Consider the following 19,085-nt stretch of genomic DNA (forward strand, 5'->3'; position numbering starts at 1 on the left):
ATTATTTTAGATTCAGAGGGTACATGTGCAGCTTTGTTACATGGATATATCGTGTGACAGTGAGGTCTGGGCTTCTAAAGTGTACTCTTCACTCAAATAGTGAACATTGTATCCAGTAGGTTAATTTTCAACCCCTCTCCCTCCTCCCCTTCCCTTTTGGAGTCCCCAGTATCTGTTATTTCCATCTTTATGTCCATGTGTATTGTTTTATCTTCGACTTATAAGTGACAACATGGAATATTTAATTTTCTGTTTCTAAGTTATTTCACTTAGTATTAATGACCTCCAGCTCTGTCCATGTTGCTGCAAAAGACATGATTTCGTTCTTTTTTATGGCCACATAGTATTCTGTTCATGGTGTATATAGATCACAAATTTGATTATAAGGTACCATAAGTAATTTCATTAAAAAATCATTGGATACCCAGGAATAAATCTAAAGAGAGATGTGCAAAACATCTCTACTGAAAACTACAAAACATTATTAAAAGAAAACAAGACCTAAATAAATTGAAGATATGTTCATGGAAGGGAAGACTCAATATTGTAAAGATGTCAGTTCTTCCATATATATACATATAAGTATATACACAGACATGTATACACACATAATCCCAGTAATACGATCCCAGTTATAGCTCATTCTATTGCACACTTAGGATTTTACACTTTTCTTTATATATGTTATAGTTCAAATAGCAAATTTACTTAATAAAAACCTTTTATTTGTATAAAATATATGTATAGGTTTTTAAGACATGGAGTCTTGCACATTTTTCATAAAATGAAGAAAATTATCTTAGAAACCATTAATATTTTAGGGAAAAATGGTGACTATAGTTGTGATCTAATTTAATCATGAATGCTATCTCTATTTGTTACATTGGTTGGCAGTATCGACCAGATTAGATAGTAGATTGAGAAACCCTTAGTATGAAACCAGTTGAAGGTTTATATTGAAATATCTAACATTTTCTATCCTTTAGTTAAATGAAGCAAGTGAAGAAAACAGGAAGATGGAGATTCAGGCTAAAAGAGTTCAAGCTCGTTTAGATAATTTACAGGTAAGTTGCCTCTTCTTCTCTAGAGACACAAGTGTATTTTTAAATGATTGCCTTTGAGTTTACTCATTTTGATACAATTGTTCTTTAATTCATGCATATGTGCTATTGCAGAGGAAGTATGAGTTTATGACAGTACAGAGATTAAAAGGAAGTTCCCATGCTGTTCATGAAATGAAAAGTTTAAAACAAGAGAAAGCACCAGTTTCAAAAACTTACAAGGTATGATGTGATTGAACATTTCTCCAATGGGAAGCCAGGAAGATTTATCTGATGCTTTAATCCTTTTTCTTTGATTTTTTTCTTTTTGGAATGTTTGCTCTGGAAAGAATTCACCATAATAATTTTTTAACCTGGAAATACCTCAAGAATATTTTAAATATACTTTCATTTGCAAAAACAAATTCTATTACAGCAGTGTTTCAGGTACAATCATTGACACACCATTAGTGGTTTTATTGCTTAATATGTTTTGACACTCCACAAGCATTTCCTATTATATTTCGGTCAAGATTGCAATCCATCCCTGAATGGATTTCCATGTATCTTTGTTTTCCTAAGAATTTTTAAAATTTGAGGTATAAATTACATATGGTAACATAATGCACAAATCCTTTAGTGTAAAGTTTGATTAATTCTGATAAATATTTCATGTTGCCTACAATCAAATATAGAATATTTCCACTATCCTAGAAAGTTCTGTAGTGCCCTTTTCTAGTCATTCTTTTCTGCCAGAAGCCGTTGATCTGATTTACATTACCATAAATGAGTTTTGCCTATTTGAGATATTTTGTCAGGGGAATTGTTTTGTGTGTACTTGTTTGTGTAAGGCTTTTTCTCAGCATAATTATGAGTGTATCAATAGTTGGTTCCTTACTGTTCTCAGTAGTATGACTGTATCAGAGTTTGTTCATTCTTCTGTTGATAGACATCTGGGCTTTTTCTAGTTTTTGTCTGCAGTGATTAAAGCTGCTATGAATACTGATGTATAGGGTTTTTATGGAATATGTTTTCATTTCTTTTGGGCATACCAGGACTACAATTTCTGGGTCATAAGGTAGATAAAGGTAGATGTATGTTTTTAAGAAACTGACTGTTTTCCAAATTGGTTGTACTGTTTTGTATTCCTATTAATAGTATATCAAACTTTTGGTTCCTCCACAGCCTTGTCAACATTTCATGTTTTCAATTTTGTCCATTTGACCCTTCCAGTGGATGTGTAGTAGTATCTTACGGGCTTTGATCATTTTGATATTTTGATAAATTTTCTAGTTCTTTATAAATTGAGAAAATTGGAGTAAATTGAAAAGGTAAAGATTTTATATTCAGAAACTTAAGATAATTTTTCATCTAAAGGGAGTTAGTTTCTATTTGAAAAAATTAAGAAAGTGAAAAATTGCTCTTCAGAATAATGTGGTAATGCTACTATTTATCATTCTGTCTTTAGTCATCTGATTCTGATTTTGTAGATTGCCATCTGCTCAACGTTGCCTTTTTATTAATTTGCTTTTATATTTCTCTGTCTTTGAAGTCTTTTAAATTTTTTATTTTTTTAATTGTTATTTTTAATTTTATTTTTTTGAGATGGAGTCTTGCTCTGTCACCCAGGCTGGAGTGACATGGCACCATCTTGGCTCACTGCAACCTCTGCCTCCTGGGTTCAAGCCTCCTGAAGATATGGGATTACAGGCGCCCACCACTATGCCTGGCTAAGTTTTGTATTTTTAGTAGAGATGGGTTTTCACCATGTTGGCCAGGCTGGTCTCAAACTCCTGACCTCAGGTGATCTACCTGCCTCCGCCTCCCAAAGTTCTGGGATTACAGACATGAGCCACCAATCCCTGCCTGTTTTGTTTTTTGATACAGGGTCTGCCTCTGCCACCCAGGCTGGAATGCAGTGGCTTGATCATAGCTCACTGCAGCCTTGAATTCCTGGGTTCACATGATCCTCCCACATCAGCCTCCGAAGTAGCTAAGACTGTAGGCATATACTATTATACTGAGCTAACTTTTGTATTTTTTGTAGAGACATGGTCTTGCTGTGTTGCCCAGGCTGATATTAAATGTCTGGCAGTCCTCCTGCCTCAGCCTCTCAGAGGGCTAGGATTATAGGCTTGAGCTACCACACCTAGTCTGTCTTTGCAGATTTTTTTTTTTTTCTTGAGATGGCTTCTTGCTCTTGTTGCCCAGACTGGAATGCAGTGGCATGATCTTGGCTCACTGCAACCTCCACCTCCTGGGTTCAAGTTGTTCTCCTGCCTCAGCCTTCTAGTAGCTGGGATTACAGGCATGTGCCACCATGCCCGGCTAATTTTTGTATTTTTAGTAAAGACAGGGTTTCACCGTGTTGGCTAGGCTGATCTTGAACTCCTGACTTCAGGTGATCCACCTGCCTCAGCCTCCCAAATTGCTGGGATTACAGGTGTAAGCCACTATACCTGGCCAGCTGGGGAGGTTTGATTTGGAATTTCTTTTGTTTGGAGAAGCTCTGTTCTTAACATATTTTAATGAATTACTTTAGTCAAATTATTCTTTAATTACTTACAAAATTTAAGGCTTGTCTTTGAAGTTTTATGAAGTTGTGAACTGAAATAAATGATTTAATTTTTAACATATAGGTACCACTTAATGGGCAAGTTTATGAACTTTTAACCGTCTTCGTGGACTGGATTTCAGATCATCATCTTAGCAAAGTGAAACATGAAGAATCTGGAATGGATGGTAAAAAACCACAACTCAAATTTGCTTCCCAGAGAAATGATATTCAGGAAAAGTGTGTAAAGGTTTGTTTTTTAATTTAAAATATGTGACTCAGAATATATGAAGATGAACAAAGGAAAAGCCAGGGCCAGGCGTGGTGGCTCATGCCTGTAATCCCAGCACTTTGGGAGGCTGAGGCAGGTGGATCACCTGAGGTCAGGAGTTCGAGAGCAGCCTGGCCAACATGGTGAAATGCCATCTCTACTAAAAATACAATAGCTGGGCATCATGGCACGTGCCTGTAATTCCAGCTACTCAGGAGGCTGAGGCAGGAGAAATGCTTGAATCTGGGAGGTGGAGGTTGCAGTGAGCTGAGATTGCACCACTGTACTCCAGCCTGGGTGACAGAGCAAGACTCTGTTTCAAAAAAAAAACTTACAAAAAACAAATTTGAGGGGCTGCCTCTGATAAGGCCCTTCTTACTGGTCTCCTGCAGAGTCCAGAGGTGATGCAGGGTATCACATGGCTAGAGGGCTGAGCATGCTAGTGACAGTCTCTCTTCCTCTTATAAAGCCACCTGTCTAATTCCCATGATAATCCATTAACCCATGGATGGATTAATCCTCTCCTGAGGACATCCCCCATAACCCAGTCACCTCTTTTGAAAAGGTTTTCTTTTAGAAATGGTATCTCCTTGTGTCACCTCGGCTGGAGTGCAGTGGCCCAGTCATTGCTTACTGCAGCCTCCAAACTCCTAGCCTCAAGCAGTCCTCCTGCCTCAGCCCTTTGAGTAGTTGGTACTACAGGCATATACCACCTTGCCCAGCTAATTTAAGAAAAAAATTTTAATAGAGATTGGACGTCGCTTCATTGCCCAGGCTGGTCTTGAACTTCTGGCTTCAAGCAGTCCTCCTGCCTTGGCCTCCCAAAGTGTTGTCATTACAGGTGTGAGCCACTGTGCCCGGACCTCATCACCTTTTAAAGGCCCCACTTCCCAATACTGTCCTATTGGGAATTAAGTTTCAACATGAGTTTTGAAGGGAACAAACATTCAAACCATAGCACATGGCAAAAGGGAATTAAAGTTGCTAATCAGCTGACCTTAAAATGAGGAAATTATCTAGGATTATGTGAGTGGTCCCAGTAATCATATAAACTCATTAAACCTGAAGGAATCAGAAGAGTAGATAAGAGACTCAACCCACTCTTGCTGGCTTTGAAGATGGAGAAAGAGGGCCATGAGACATGGAATTCAGATATCTTTTTTTTTTTTTTTTGTGACAGAGTCTCACTTTGTCACCAGGCTGGAGTGCAGTGGTGCAATCTTGGCTCACTGCAACCTCCACCTCCTGGCTTCAAGTGATTCTCCTGCTTCAGCCTCCCAAGTAGCTGGTACTACAGGCACATGCCACCATGGCCAGCTAATTTTTATATTTTTAGTAGAGATGGGGTTTCACCATGTTGGCCAGGATGGTCTCGATCTCTTGACCTTGTGATATTCCTGCCGTGGCCTCCCAAAGTGCTGGGATTACAGATGTGAGCCACCACGCCAGCCATCAGATATCTTCTAGAAGCTAGGAATTACCCTCAGCTGACAGACACAAAGGACATATAAATCTCAGTGCTCTAACTGCAGCAAAGTGGATTCTGCATGCAACTTAAATGAGCAAGGAAATGGATCCTCCCTTAGCCTCCAGAAAGGAACACAGCTCTGTAGATACCTTGATTTTGACTGACTGAGACCCACATTAGCCTTCTGAACCTACAGAATTGTACAATATTAAATTTGTGTTGTTTAAATATTAAGTTTGTGATATTTGTTATGGCAGCAATAGGACACAAATACACCTTTGTTTACAATTTTGTCTTAGTACCTACATCAATTATTTCCCTACATCTAGCCTTATTTTAGAAGTAACTGCTAATTAGGAAGTCCTGCAGTATTAAAGTTCTGCAGATAAATTTTATTTGTTAGAACTAGATGAGGGCTGGGCACGGTGGATTACATGGCTCTTACCTGTAATCCTCACACTTTTGAGAGGTTGAAGTGAGAGGATCGCTTGAGCCTAGGAGTTTGAGATCAGCCTGGGCAACATGGTGACACCCGACCTCCACAAAAAATGCAAAATTAGCTAGGTGTGGTGGTGCGCAACTGTAGTCCTAGTTCCTTGGGAGGCTAAGGTGGGAGGATCTCCTGAACCTGGGGAGGTTGAGGCTGCAGTGAGCTGCGATTGCACCACTGCACTCCAGCTTGGGCAACAGAGTGAGACCCTGTCTGAAGAAAAAAAATGGAATCAGGATCATGTAATACTGTGTTTTTATATTAGTCTAATGACATATGAGAATAATATTCAGCACATGTGTTTCTCAGGATTCATTTTAACATCTGTAAATAAAAAGTTGTCTGTTGATGTGTTCAGGATTTGCAGTTTCTGTTGAGCCTAGATCTTTCAATTAAAATACTGTTTTCAACTTATTACTATGTATTAATAAAGGTAGAGCAGTTTTAAGGTATATAAGTAATCTTTAAATATGATAATAGAAGGATAAGTAGTACCCAATTAACAAATTAATTACTTGTGGTCATCACAAGCAGGTATTCACATCTCTTTAGGAAGATGTAAAATTTGTAATTTTAAATAATGCAACCTTATCTTAAAACCTTTTTTTTTGTTGTTGTTATAGGACTCTGTTAACCACTTGGGCAAGAATTACATTAATTCTCAGAATACTAGTATAACTCAAAATATTTTAGCAAAATAATCTTTTCAGAAATTACCTTTGGAAACTTCTGACAGATTTTTTTTTTTTTTTTTGTATATTTGATCACAGTTACAACTCATTATCATTTGAAGATGGATTTAATATTTAAAAACACATAAAGCCACTGAGGAGTAAATTTGATATACTGGGTATACCTTATAAGACTAATTTTCTTGTGTGATTCAGTGACCTAAGGGTGGAATATTATCAAAGAAATTGAGATAGAAAAATTCAATACAACCTGAAGTGGAAGGTACTATGTGTTACAAGTAATGATTGTAAAATTTGGCTGTAGGACCTACATCATCAACATGTTAGAGTAGGAAGTTTCAGGCCCTTATTCCTCCGTGGAAACACCAAGTTAATTTCAATATAATGACCAGGACATGTTTGTGAGAGTTGTAGAGACCAGTTGAGAAGCTGTAGCACTCAAGCTAAAACATTAAAAAGAAGGGACTATTTCAAAAGGAGTGGGAAAGTTTGTGGCATTTTGCATGTGTGTTCCCCTCCCAGTATAGTGCAATGCAATGAGGAGGAAATTTCCTGTACCCTACCTTCTCCCTTGGGACAGAAACAAAGTAATGGACTATGTGTTCAATATTTTGGCCTATCCAAAGTCTGCCCACAGAACTGGTATGCATCTCATTTCACTCAGAGTGCTGAAGGGAATGGTAGCATAGTTCGGAAGCTGCAGGAAACAGGCATGATTGCTGCAGCACATAAGATCGTAAGAGATCTGCACTTCTGCTGGAAGAGGTCAGAGGGACACACAGATTATGGGTTTCTGAGAAGAAACAGCGATAAGTTGCTAGGGAAATTCAGATTGTCAGAAACACACATACAAGCCCACAGAAGGCACATCTTGCAGAAAAATTTGGGTTGTCCCAAAACCTCGAGCTGGGCTGATTCATGAAAGTGTTTCCCTGTATGAAGCCAACTGTAAAGATTCAGAAAGTTGTTTGTTTTCCATTTTTTCAAGTGGTCAAATATCCATTCAGAAAGGATCAGAAGGCATACAAAGGAACAGGGACATTGATCAAATCAAAAACGAAAACAAAGCTTCAGAAACTGACCCTAAAGAAATGCAGAACCCTGAGCTTTGTAATAGATGATTTAAAAACTGTGACAGATAATTTAAAAACTGAGAATGCAAAGAACGAAGCAAAATCAGGAAAATGATGGAAGAACAAAGTTACAATATAAACTAGAAGATATAAATTATAAGAAAGAACCAAATAAAAATTCTAGAGCTGAAGAATACAATATATGAACTATAAAAGTCAAGAGCAGACTTGATCACGCTGAAGAAAACGTCAATAAACTTGAAGACAAATAATCTAAAATTGAGTCAGAGGCTGGGCACAGTGGCTTACACCTGTAATCTCAGTGTTTTAGGAGGCCAAAGCAGGAGGATCACTTGAAGCCAGGTGTTCAAGACCAGCCTGGTCAACACAGACCCCATGTCTACAGAAAGCTATAACAAAATAATAAAATTATGTCAGAGGAGCAAAGAGATCAAGTGAACCGGTATATGCATAATGTAAGTCTCAGACTGAGAAGAGAGAAGAAGTGACAGAGAGCTTATTTGTAGAAATAATGGCTTAAAATTTCCCAAACTTGCCTTTTCTTGAGGAAAGAAATGGGCATACAAATTCAGGAAGCTCAAGGAACTCCAGAGAGGACAATTCCAAAGACATCCACTCTAAGATAGATTATAATCAAATTGTCAAAAGTAAAATACAAAGATAAGGTAGAAATTGACAAGAGAAAAGCAACTTGTCACGTTCAAGGGACTTCTATAAGAATTTCAGCAGATTTCTTAGCAGAAACCTTGCAGGCCAGCATGCAGTGGGATGATACATTCAAAGTTGTGAGTGCAAAAAAAACCCAAAACTGTTAACCAAGAGTACTGTATCCAGCTAAACTATCCTTCAAAGATAAAGGAGAGATTAAGACTTTCTCAGATAAACAATAGTTGTGGGAGTTCAGTAACCATTAGACCTGCCCTATAAAAAATACTAAAGAGGGTCCTTCAGATTGAAATGAAAGCATACTACACAGCAACATAAAGCCATATAAAAGTATAACATTCTGTGTTAAAGGCCAATAAATGGACAAATATAGTAAGTAGACTATATTATTGTAATCTTGGTACATAAGTTGATTTTTAATTCTTGCATAGAAAGTAAAAGACAAAAGTATTTTTAACAACTAAATCTACATTAAGGGGTAATACAACATGTAAAGATATAATTTGTGGCCAGGTATGCTGGCTCATGCCTGTAATCCCAGCACTTTGGGTGGCCAAGGTAGGTGGATCACCTGAGGTCAGGAGTTTGAGACCAGCCTGGCCAACATGATGAAACCCTGTCTCTACTTAAATTACAAAAAATTAGCCAGGTGTGGTGGTGCATGCCTGTAATCCCAGCTACTTGGGAAGCTGAGGCAGGAGAATTGCTTGAACCTGGGAGGCGGAGGTTGCAGTGAGCTTAGATTGCACCCCTGCACTCCAGCCTGGGTAACAGAATGAGACTCTGTCTTAAACAAACAAACAAAAAAAGATTGAATTTGTGACATTAGTAACATGAAGTGAGAGTGTGGAGCTATAATGGTGCAGAGTTATTGTATTCAGTTGACATTGATGTAAAATAGTTATAACTTTAAGTTGTTTTATGTAATTGATCACAAAGAAAATACTTGTAGAATATACACAAAAGCAAATGAAAAGGGAATGTAAGCATGTCACACACACAAAAAAATTAGTGAAATACAAAGGCAGTAAGAGGAAAGGAGGAACCAGAAAAGCTACAAAACATAGAAAAAAATTAGCAAAATGGTAATAGTAAGTCCTTATCAGTAATTACTTTAAATGTAAATGGGTGAAATTAAAAAAAAACTAAATTAGAGTGGCTGAATGGATTTAAACAGCCAGTACTCAACTGTATGCTTTCTATAAGGGACTCATTTTTAGATTTAAAGACATGTATAGGCTGAAAATGAAATGATGGAAAAAGACAATCCTTGTCAATGGTCACCAGAAGAGAATAGAAATAGTTATATAAGGCAAAATACACTTTATGTCAAAAACTGTTACAAGAGACAAGGACACTGTATAAATGATAAAAGGGTCAATTCACCAAGAAGATATAAATATTTATGCCCTAAAGCTTCAGACTTCTGAAACAATGTGAAGCAAACATTGACAGAATTGAAGAAATAGTAACATAATAATACTAGGAAACTTCAGTACCCCATTTTCAGAAATAAATAGAATAACCAGACAGAATATAAGTAAGGAAATGGAGGACTTGAACTACATAATAAATTAAGTTGATCTCTCAGACATATACAGAACACTACCCAGCAACAGCAGATTATAGATTCCTCTCAAGTGTATATGGAACATCCTCCAGATAAACTACATGTTTGGCCACAAAACAAGTTGTTTTGTTTGTTTGTTTGTTTGTTTGTTTGTTTGTTTACTTTGTGCAGGAGCACAAAACAAGTCTTAATAAATTTTCAAAGATTGACATCATTGCAAAATTTCTGATCACAAGCAAGTTATCCTTCAAGCAAGGATAACTATAAAATCCGTAAATACGTGAAACTTTAAGAACTCACTCTACAGCAACTATTGGGTTTTGATTTGTGTTTCCCTGATGACTAATGTTGAGCATCATTTCATGTGCTTATTGGCCATTTGGTTATCTCTTTTAGATAAGTGTCTATTTAAATCCATTGAGCATTTATTGAGCTTTTTTTATTACTGAGTTTTTTGGAGGTTTTGTTTTTAAATATTCAAGATGTATATTCTTTATCCAATACGTGATTTGAAAATATTTTCTCCATTCAGCAGTTGTCTGTTGACTTTCTTGATTGTATCCATTGAAGCATAAAAGCTTAAATTTTTTTTTTTTTTTGAGTTGGAGTTTTGCTCTTGTTGCCCAAGCTGAAGTGGAATGGTGCAATCTTGGCTCACTGCAACCTCGGCCTCCCAGGTTCAAATGATTCTCCTGCCTCAGGTTCAAATGATTCTCCTGCCTCAGGCTCCTGAGTAGCTGAGATTATAGGCGCACATCACCACACCTGGCTAACTTTTTTGTTTTTGTTTTTATTACTATACTTTGAGTCCTGGGGTACATGTGTAGATTGTGCAGGATTGTTACATAGGTACACACATGCCAGGGTGGTTTGCTGCATCCATCCCCCTGTCATCTACATTAGATATTTCTCCTAATGTTATACCTCCCCAATCCCTCAACCCCCTGCTACCCCCTTTTCCTAGCCCTTATACCCCCCAACAGGTCCCAGTGTGTTACGTTCCCTCCCTGTGTCCATGTGTTCTCATTGTTCAACACCCACTTAGGAGTGAGAACATGCAGTGTTTGGTTTTCTGTTCTTATGGCAGTTTGCTGAGAATGATGGTTTCTAGCTTCATCCATGTCCCTGCAAAGGACATGAACTCATCCTTTTTTATGGCTGCATAGTATTCCATGGTGTATATGTGCCACATTTTCTTTATCCATTCTATCACTGATGGGCATTTGGGTTGGTTCCAAGTCTTTGCTATTGTAAACAGTGCCACAATGAGCATATGTGTGTACGTGTCTTTATAATAGAATGATTTATAATGGGATTGCTACGTCAAATGGTATTTCTATTTGTAGATACTTGAGGAATCACCCCTGTCTTTCACAATGGTTGAACTAATTTACACTCCCACCAACAGTATAAAAGCGTTCCTATTTCTCCATATCCTCTCCAGCATCTGTTGTCTCAAGATTTTTTAATGATTGCCATTCTAACTGGCATGAGATGATATCTCAACGTGATTTTGATTTGCATTTCTCTAATGACCAGTGATGATGAGCTTTTTTTCATATGTTTGTTGGCTGCATAAATGGCTTCTTTGGAAAACTGTCTGTTCATATCCTTCACCCACTTTTTGATGGGGTTGTTTGTTTTTTTTCTTGTAAATCTGTTTTAGTTCTTTGTAGATTCTGGATATTAGTCCTTTGTCAGATGGGTAGCTTGCAAAAAAATTTTTTTTGCCATTCTTTTGGTTGCTGGTTCGCTCTAATGATTGTTTCTTTTGCTGTGCAGAAGCCCTTAAGTTTAATTAGATCTCATTTGTCTGTTTTGGCTTTTGTTACCTTTGCTTTTGGTGTTTTAGTCATGAAATCCTTACCTATGCCTATGTCCTGAATGGTATTGCCTAGGTTTTCTTCTAGGGTTTTTATGGTGTTAGGTCTTATGTTTAAATCTTTAATCCATATGGAGTTAATTTTTGTATAAGGTATAAGGAAGGGATCCAGTTTCAGCTTTCTGCACATGGCTAGCCAGTTTTCCCAACACCATTTATTAAACAGGGAATCCTTTCCCCATTGCTTGTTTTTGTCAGGTTTGTCAAAGATTAGATGGTTGGAGATGTGTGGTGTTACTTCTAAGGCCTCTGTTCTGTTCCATTGGTCTATAACTCTGTTTTGGTACCAATACCATGCTGTTTTGATTACTGTAGCCTTGTAGTATAGTTTGAAGTCAGGTAGCATGATGCCTCTAGCTTTGTTCTTTTTGCTTAGGATTGTCTTGGCTATGCAGGCTCTTTTTTGGTTCCATATGAAGTTTAAGGTGGTTTTTTCCAGTTCCTGTGAAGAAGGTCATTGGTACCTTGATGGGGATAGCGTTGAATCTGTAAATTACTTTGGGCAGTATAGCCATTTTCACAATACTGATTCTTCCTACCCATGAGCATGGAATGTTTCTCCATCTTTTTATGTCCTCTCTTATTTTGTGGAGCAGTGGTTTGTAGTTCAGGATGAAGAGGTCCTTTACATCCTTTGTTAGTTGTATTCCTAGGTATTTTATTCTCTTTGTAGCAATTGTGAATGGCAGTTTGTTCTTGATTTGGCTCTCTTTAAGTCTGTTATTGGTGTATAGGAATGCTTGTGATTTTTGCACATTGATTTTGTATCCTGAGACTTTGCTGAAGTTGATTATCAGTTTCAGGAGATTTTGGGCTGAGACTATGGGGTCTTCTAAATATACAATCATGTCGTCTGCAAATAAAGACAATTTGACTTCCTCCTTTCCTAATTCATAATAATAGATTTGGCAGTGATTACATGGCTAAGACACTAAAAGCACAGGCAACAAAAGCAACAATAAACTGAACTTCATCAAAATTAAAAACGTTTGTGCATCAGCAGAGTAAAATGGCAGTCTCCAGAATGGGAGGAAATATTTTCAAATTGTGTATCTGACAAGTGATTGCTACCCACAATATATAAGGAACTCTTTCAGTTCAGTAAAAAACGAAAACCAAAAAACCCTGTTTTTTAAAATGCAAGCAAATAACCTGAGTAGATATTTCTCCAAAGATACAGAAATGACCCCTAAGCACATAAAAAGATGTTTAACATCACTAATCTGTAAGGAAATACAAAACCACAGTAAGATACCTGTATGTGTTCTTTCAAGAATTTTATGTATCGTTTGTTGATGGATAGTTGGGCAGCTACTATCTCATGGCTCTTGTGAATAGTGCTGATATGAATATGGGCTTGCAAAATATCCCTTCAAGATCCTGCTTTCAGTCCTTTTGGACATATATCCATAATGGGATTGCTAGATCATTTGATAGTTCTATTTTCATTTTTTGAAAAACTGCTATACTGTTCACCATAGTAAATGAATGCTATATGGATTTTGGTAGAGATTACATCAAATCTGTAGATCACTTTGGGTAGCATGGTCACCTTAATAATACTAAGTTTTCTAACCCATAAACATAAAATTTCATTCTACTTATTTGTGTCTGTTTTAATTTTTTTCATCACTGTTTTGTGGTTTTCAGTGTATAAGTTTTTTGCCTGCTTGCTTAGGTTTATTCCTAAATATTTTATTAATGTTGATGCTATTTGTAAATGGAACTGTTTTCCTAATTTCCTTTTTGGATTGTTCACTGTTAGTGTATGGAAACACATCTGATTTTTGAGTATTGATTTTGTATTCAGCAACTTTGCTGACTTTTTATATTCTAACATTTTTTAAAATTGTGGAATATTTAGGATTCCACAATTCTTTCTACATATAAGGTCATGCCATCTGAGAAGAGAAATGATTTTACTTCTTTTCGAATTTGGATCCTTTTTATTTCTTTTTCTTACCTGGTTTCCCTGGCTTGTACTATGGTGAATAGAAGTGATGAAGGCGTGCATCCTTGTCTTGTTCCTAATTTTCAGTAAAGGCTTTCATTCTTTTACCTTTATGGTAAAATCTGTGGGCTTTTTATATATAGTCTTTATTGTATCAAGGTAATTTCCCTCTGTTAAGTTTGTTGAGTATTTTTATCATGAAAGGGTGTTGAATCTTGTTCAGCACTTATTCTTTGTCAATTGAAATAATCATGTGGGTTTTGTCCTTCATTTTGTTAAAATGGTGTATTACACTAGTTTTTTAAAATGTTGAACCATCTTTGCATTGCAGGAATAAATCTCACTTAGTCATGGTGTATAATCCTTTCAGTATACAGCCATCCACTGCATAATAATGTTTGGGACAATGGTAGAGTGTATTTATGATGGTGGTCCCATACGATTATAATAGACTGAAGAAAAAATAATATGTAAAAAAAGATTATAATGGAGTTGAAAATTTCCTGTCACTTTGTGACATCATAGCTAGTCATGATGTTGTAGCAGAACACATTACTCACATGTTTGTGGTGATGCTGATGTAAACAAACCTGTGCCACCAGTTATATAAACATAGAGCACACACAGTTATGTACAGTACATACTACTTGATAATAAGCAACCATGTTACTGGCTAATGAATTTACCATTCATTCTTTTATAGTGCATCTCTGTCATTAACTGATTCATGACTTTATTTAAAAGTTGGGGAGAGAAGTTTATATAAAGTTTTACTGAGCTTATGACCGTAAGAGAATATATGGCTTCCAAATTTCATTCTTCCATAAAAATACTACTTAGACATTTTTCAACTTAAGAGGTGTCTATAATTTTTTCAAATTTTTTTTAAAGACACCAGAGTGGTCAGATGGTAGGAAGACAGGAGCCAAGGGGAGAAAGCATTGGGCAGACCCTTTATTGTGGTTTCCACATGAAAGAAAATGCAGGGCAGGGTGAACAAATAGGATTGGCTAATTAGAATAATTTTGACTGGTACTAAGCTCTAGGGGTGGTTCCTAGTGACTATGGTAAGATTATGGCAGAGAATATTGGTCTGGCTCTGAATTTTGTCTATCAGAGGCATACTCTGGGCTGAGCACTTTGCTATATCTAAGAATTGGCTGGTCCAGGGAGGATCAATCTCTCCCCAACTGGAAAGATTTTTTAAGATGTCAAAACATCATAATATACAAACTTTTTTTTTTTCGAGACAGAGTTTCACTCTTGTTGTCCAGGCTTGAGTCAATGGTGTGATCTTGGCTCACTGCAACTTCTGCCTCCCGGGTTCAAGTGATTCTCTTGCCTCAGCTTCCCAAATAGTTGGGATTACAGGCGTGCGTCACCATTCCTGTCTAATTATTTTTAGTAGAGACAGAGTTTCTCTATGTTGGTCAGACTGGTATCGAACTCCTGACTTCAGGTGATTCGCCTGCCTTGGCCTTCCAAAGTGCTGGGATTACAGGCATGAGCCACCACTCCTGGCTCCAGAAAAATTTTTAAAATACATATATCTAAATAAACACAATATACTAATAATCATTAGTCCAAAGAATCTTTATACAGTTGATATATCCATTTTTCTATTGCTATACAATTACGTTCAGGTTTATACTCTTATAAACAGTGTAGCAATAAATAATTTTGTACATGGCTTTTGGAGGGATTTTCTTCAAATGATTTTCTTAGACTGGTATCTCAGAAGTAGGAATATTCTGTTAGAGCCTTAGAATATATCTTTATGGTCCTGAAATCATTTAGCAAAATGATACCGTTTTGAAGCAAAGTTCATAGACATCTTTAAAAATTTTAATATTATTTTTATAAATTAACATATTAAGATATGCATGCAATGTAGACATGTAAAAAAAAGTAAATATTATTCCCGTTTCTGAAATCCAGCTTTAAAAATAATCCTCCCATATATCTTTTTCAATATAAATTTGTATAGACATATTTTATGTAAATGAGATTTTTATTCCATTTGCTTCCTTGTAAACACCTTTTTTTATACCAGAATATGCCATGGCAATAAATGTGAATCTAGGTTATCATTTTTAATGGTTACATATGTACTGTAAATTTATTTAACCATTTAAGGTTCAGAGAGTATCTTTGTGTAGGTTAATCTCCTTAAACTAGATGTGCTGTTATTGCTGGATGAAAGAAAATGCGTATATAAAACTTCAGATACATATTGCTAAATTGTATTGCATATAGTTTTAAAGTGAAGGTTTTTTGTTGGAGAATTCTTTTTTTTAAAGTTAATTTTGGAAAATTGTGGTAGTTGATTTTGGAAATTTAAAAATACTGTGCCTTTATATTTATTTTCCATCATTTTATCTTTAGCTTTTGCCTCTGATGACAGAGCAGCTACAGTGGATGCCATTTGTGAACACCAAACTTCATGAGCCTTTTGTAAAATTTATATATTGGTCCCTAAGGCAGCTAGATGCTGGAGCACAGGTAATTGGTTAATAGGAATTTATCTTCAAGTAATACTCCACTTAATATTGATATTACTTCTTGATCTTGTTTCACAATATCTGTTTTGAATATATTCTCTGTATTTTAGAATAATCTTCCCTATGTGTAAGGTATCTTGCTGGGATTTTGATAGGAATTGTATACAAACTACTTACCAATTTGAGAAGAATCGACATCTTTCCTTTGTTGAGTCTTCCAATTTTTATGAACATAAAATGCCTTTTGATTTAGAACTTTAATTTATCAATGTTGTATAGTTTTCATCATAAAATTGCTGCATTCTTGTTTAGATTTTTGCTGAGTATTTAAATTTTTGGAGTAATTTTGATTGATATTGTCTTTTTACTTTTGATATTTACATGTTCATTCATCATGTGTAGAAATAAAATTGATTTTTGTTTATTTTGTATACTGTGACGTTGACCTTATTAGTTTTAGGAGTTTTCTTGAAGCTTCCACTTCCTCAGGATTTTCTTTCTTCCTTTTTTTTTTTTTTTTTGAGATGGAGTCTTGCTCTGTAGCCCAGGCTGGAGTACAGTGGCGCGATCTCAACTCACTGCAATCTCCACCTCCCAGATTCAAGTGATTCTCCTGCCTCAGCCTCCTGAGTAGCTGGGATTTCAGGCATGTGCCATCATGCCCGGCTAATTTTTTGTATTTTAAGTAGAGATGGAGTTTCTCCATGTTGGTCAGGTTGGTCTTGAACTCCTGACCTCAGGTAATCTGCCTGCCTGCCTTAAGCCTCCCAAAGTGCTGGGATTACAGGCATGAGCCACTTTGGCCGGCCAGGATTTTCTGCATAGAAAATCATGTTATCTACAAATGAAGACAGTGTTTTTTTTTTTCCTTTTGATATGTATGCCTTCAATTTCCTTTTCCAACCTTACTGCATTAGCTAGAGTTTCTAACAGTATGTTGATATGAGTGGTTGAGAGCAGTCATCCTCTTAGGAGGAACCAGCTGGGCGCGGTGGCTCACACCTGTAATCCCAGCACTTTGGGAGGCCTAGGCGGGCGGATCACCTGAGATCGGGAGTTGGAGACCAGTCTGACCAACATGGAGAAACCCCATCTTAAAAAAAAAAAATAGGAGGAACCATTCATTCTGCCATCACTAAGTACAATATTAGCTGTAGTATTTTCATAGATATTTTTAATCAGGTTCTCCTGTATTCCTATTTTTCCGAGTTTTTAAAAATCATGCTGTTGAAATTTTTCAAATGCTTTTTCTGCATTGATTGAGATCACATGTTCTTTTTCATCTTTAACTTGTTAATATGAATTACATTGACTTTAAAATATTGAATTAGCCATGCATCTCTGAAATAAAACTCACTTGGTTGTGATGTTTAATTATTTTTATATATTTCTATATTAGCAAATTCTATTTGCTAACATTTTTTAAGGACTTTTGTTTCTGTATCAATGAGAGATATTTGTCTATAATTTTGAACTCTCTTTGGTTTTGTATCAGGGCAATATTAAGTTCATAAAATGAATGGGGAGTGTCTTATCCTTTGTTTTCTGGAAGAAATTATGTAGACTTAGTGTTCATTCTTCTTTAAACATTTGGTAGAATAATTCAGTGAAACTATCTGGATGAGATTTCTTTTGGGGGAGGTTTTAAATTATGTATTTGAGTTCTTTAATAGAGAGCTGTTCTGGTTATGTAATTCATATTGATGATTTGTAGTAGTTTGTGCTTTTTGAGGAATTGAACAGTTCAAATGTATGCAAGAGTGCAGAGTTTTTCATAGTATTCTCTTATCCTTTTGATGTCTTCAGTATCTGTAGTGATAGCCTTGGTTCCTTCTTGTTAAGGATAATTTGTGTTTTCTTTCTTTACTTTGTCTTTTTTGCTAGAAGTTTCTCTGTTTCTCTATTTTATTGATCTTTCAAAGGATCATCTCTTTGTTTCATTTATTTTTTTCTGTTTTGCTTTTTGAGACAGGGTCTCAGTCACTGTGTTGCCCAGGCTCAAGTTCAGTGGCACAAGTTCAGTGGCACAATCTTGGCTCACTGCAACTTCAGCCTCCTGGGCTCAAGCGATTCTCCTGCCTCAGCCTCCCAAGTAGCTGGGATTACAGGTGCCCACCACCATGCCTGGCTAATTTTTCTGTTTTTTTTTTAGTAGTGATAGAGTTTCACCATGTTGACCTCAAATGATCTGCCCACCTTGGCCTCCCAAAGTGCTGGGATTACAGGTGTGAGCCACTGCGCCTGGCTTGACCCTCGAATTCTTTAGAAGTTAGTTGTGAGTCTTTCTGTTATTTTTCTGTTTTTCTAGTTTAGTTGTGTTGTTGAGGTTGTTTTATGGCTGAGAATGTATATTCAGTTGTTTGGTGGAGTGTTGCATAAATGTCAATTTGATCCTGTTGGTTGATGGTATTTGTGAGTTTTTCTGTATCCTTGCTGATATTTTGTCCTGTTCTATCAAATGTGGAGAGGCAGATGGATGTTGAAGTCTCCAGCTATAATTGTAGATGTATATGTTATAAGCTTCATCTGTTTTGCCTCACATATCTTGTAACTTTGTTACTTTGTGCTTGTACATTTAGGATTATGTCTTCTTGGTGGGTTTTCCCTTTTTAGCATTTTATAATGTTCTTCTCTATCTCTGATCATTTGCATTGCCTCTGACGTCTCTTTATCTGATACTACTAGAGAAATTTCTGCCTTCCTTTGATTCATGTTCTGATAATGTATCTTTTCCCAGTCTTTTTCTTTTGACCTGCTTGTATCTAGAGTGAGTTTTTTAAAAAAATAAACATTATATAGCTGGATTTAGAAAAAATCAACTTTGTCAAGCTCTGTGTTTTAATTGGTGTTTTAGGCCGATTACGTGTAATGTATTTATTGATATGTTAGGCTTAAGCTATAACTTT

At 36.3% G+C, this 19,085-nt stretch overlaps 1 protein-coding gene across 9 annotated transcripts in view; it reads left to right on the forward strand.

Moving 5' to 3' along the window:
- The window catches only part of CCDC138 (coiled-coil domain containing 138), an 87,175-nt gene that overhangs the window by 26,488 nt on the left and 41,602 nt on the right, over window positions 1-19,085 (forward strand). For 7 of the 9 annotated variants that reach the window (XM_064371626.1, XM_012440718.2, XM_064371631.1 and 4 more), the window contains 4 exons: window positions 987-1,064; window positions 1,176-1,283; window positions 3,680-3,844; window positions 16,064-16,180. In XM_064371626.1, the coding sequence (XP_064227696.1) occupies window positions 987-1,064; window positions 1,176-1,283; window positions 3,680-3,844; window positions 16,064-16,180 (468 nt within the window). The remainder of the gene's footprint in view (window positions 1-986; window positions 1,065-1,175; window positions 1,284-3,679; window positions 3,845-16,063; window positions 16,181-19,085) is intronic. The other 2 variants (XM_064371627.1, XM_064371630.1) reach the window with 2 other exon arrangements.

Source organism: Aotus nancymaae, unplaced genomic scaffold (assembly GCF_030222135.1).
Source record: "Aotus nancymaae isolate 86718 unplaced genomic scaffold, 86718_ANA_hifiasm-v0.15.2.pri h1tg000155l, whole genome shotgun sequence".
Lineage (NCBI taxonomy): Eukaryota > Metazoa > Chordata > Mammalia > Primates > Aotidae > Aotus > Aotus nancymaae.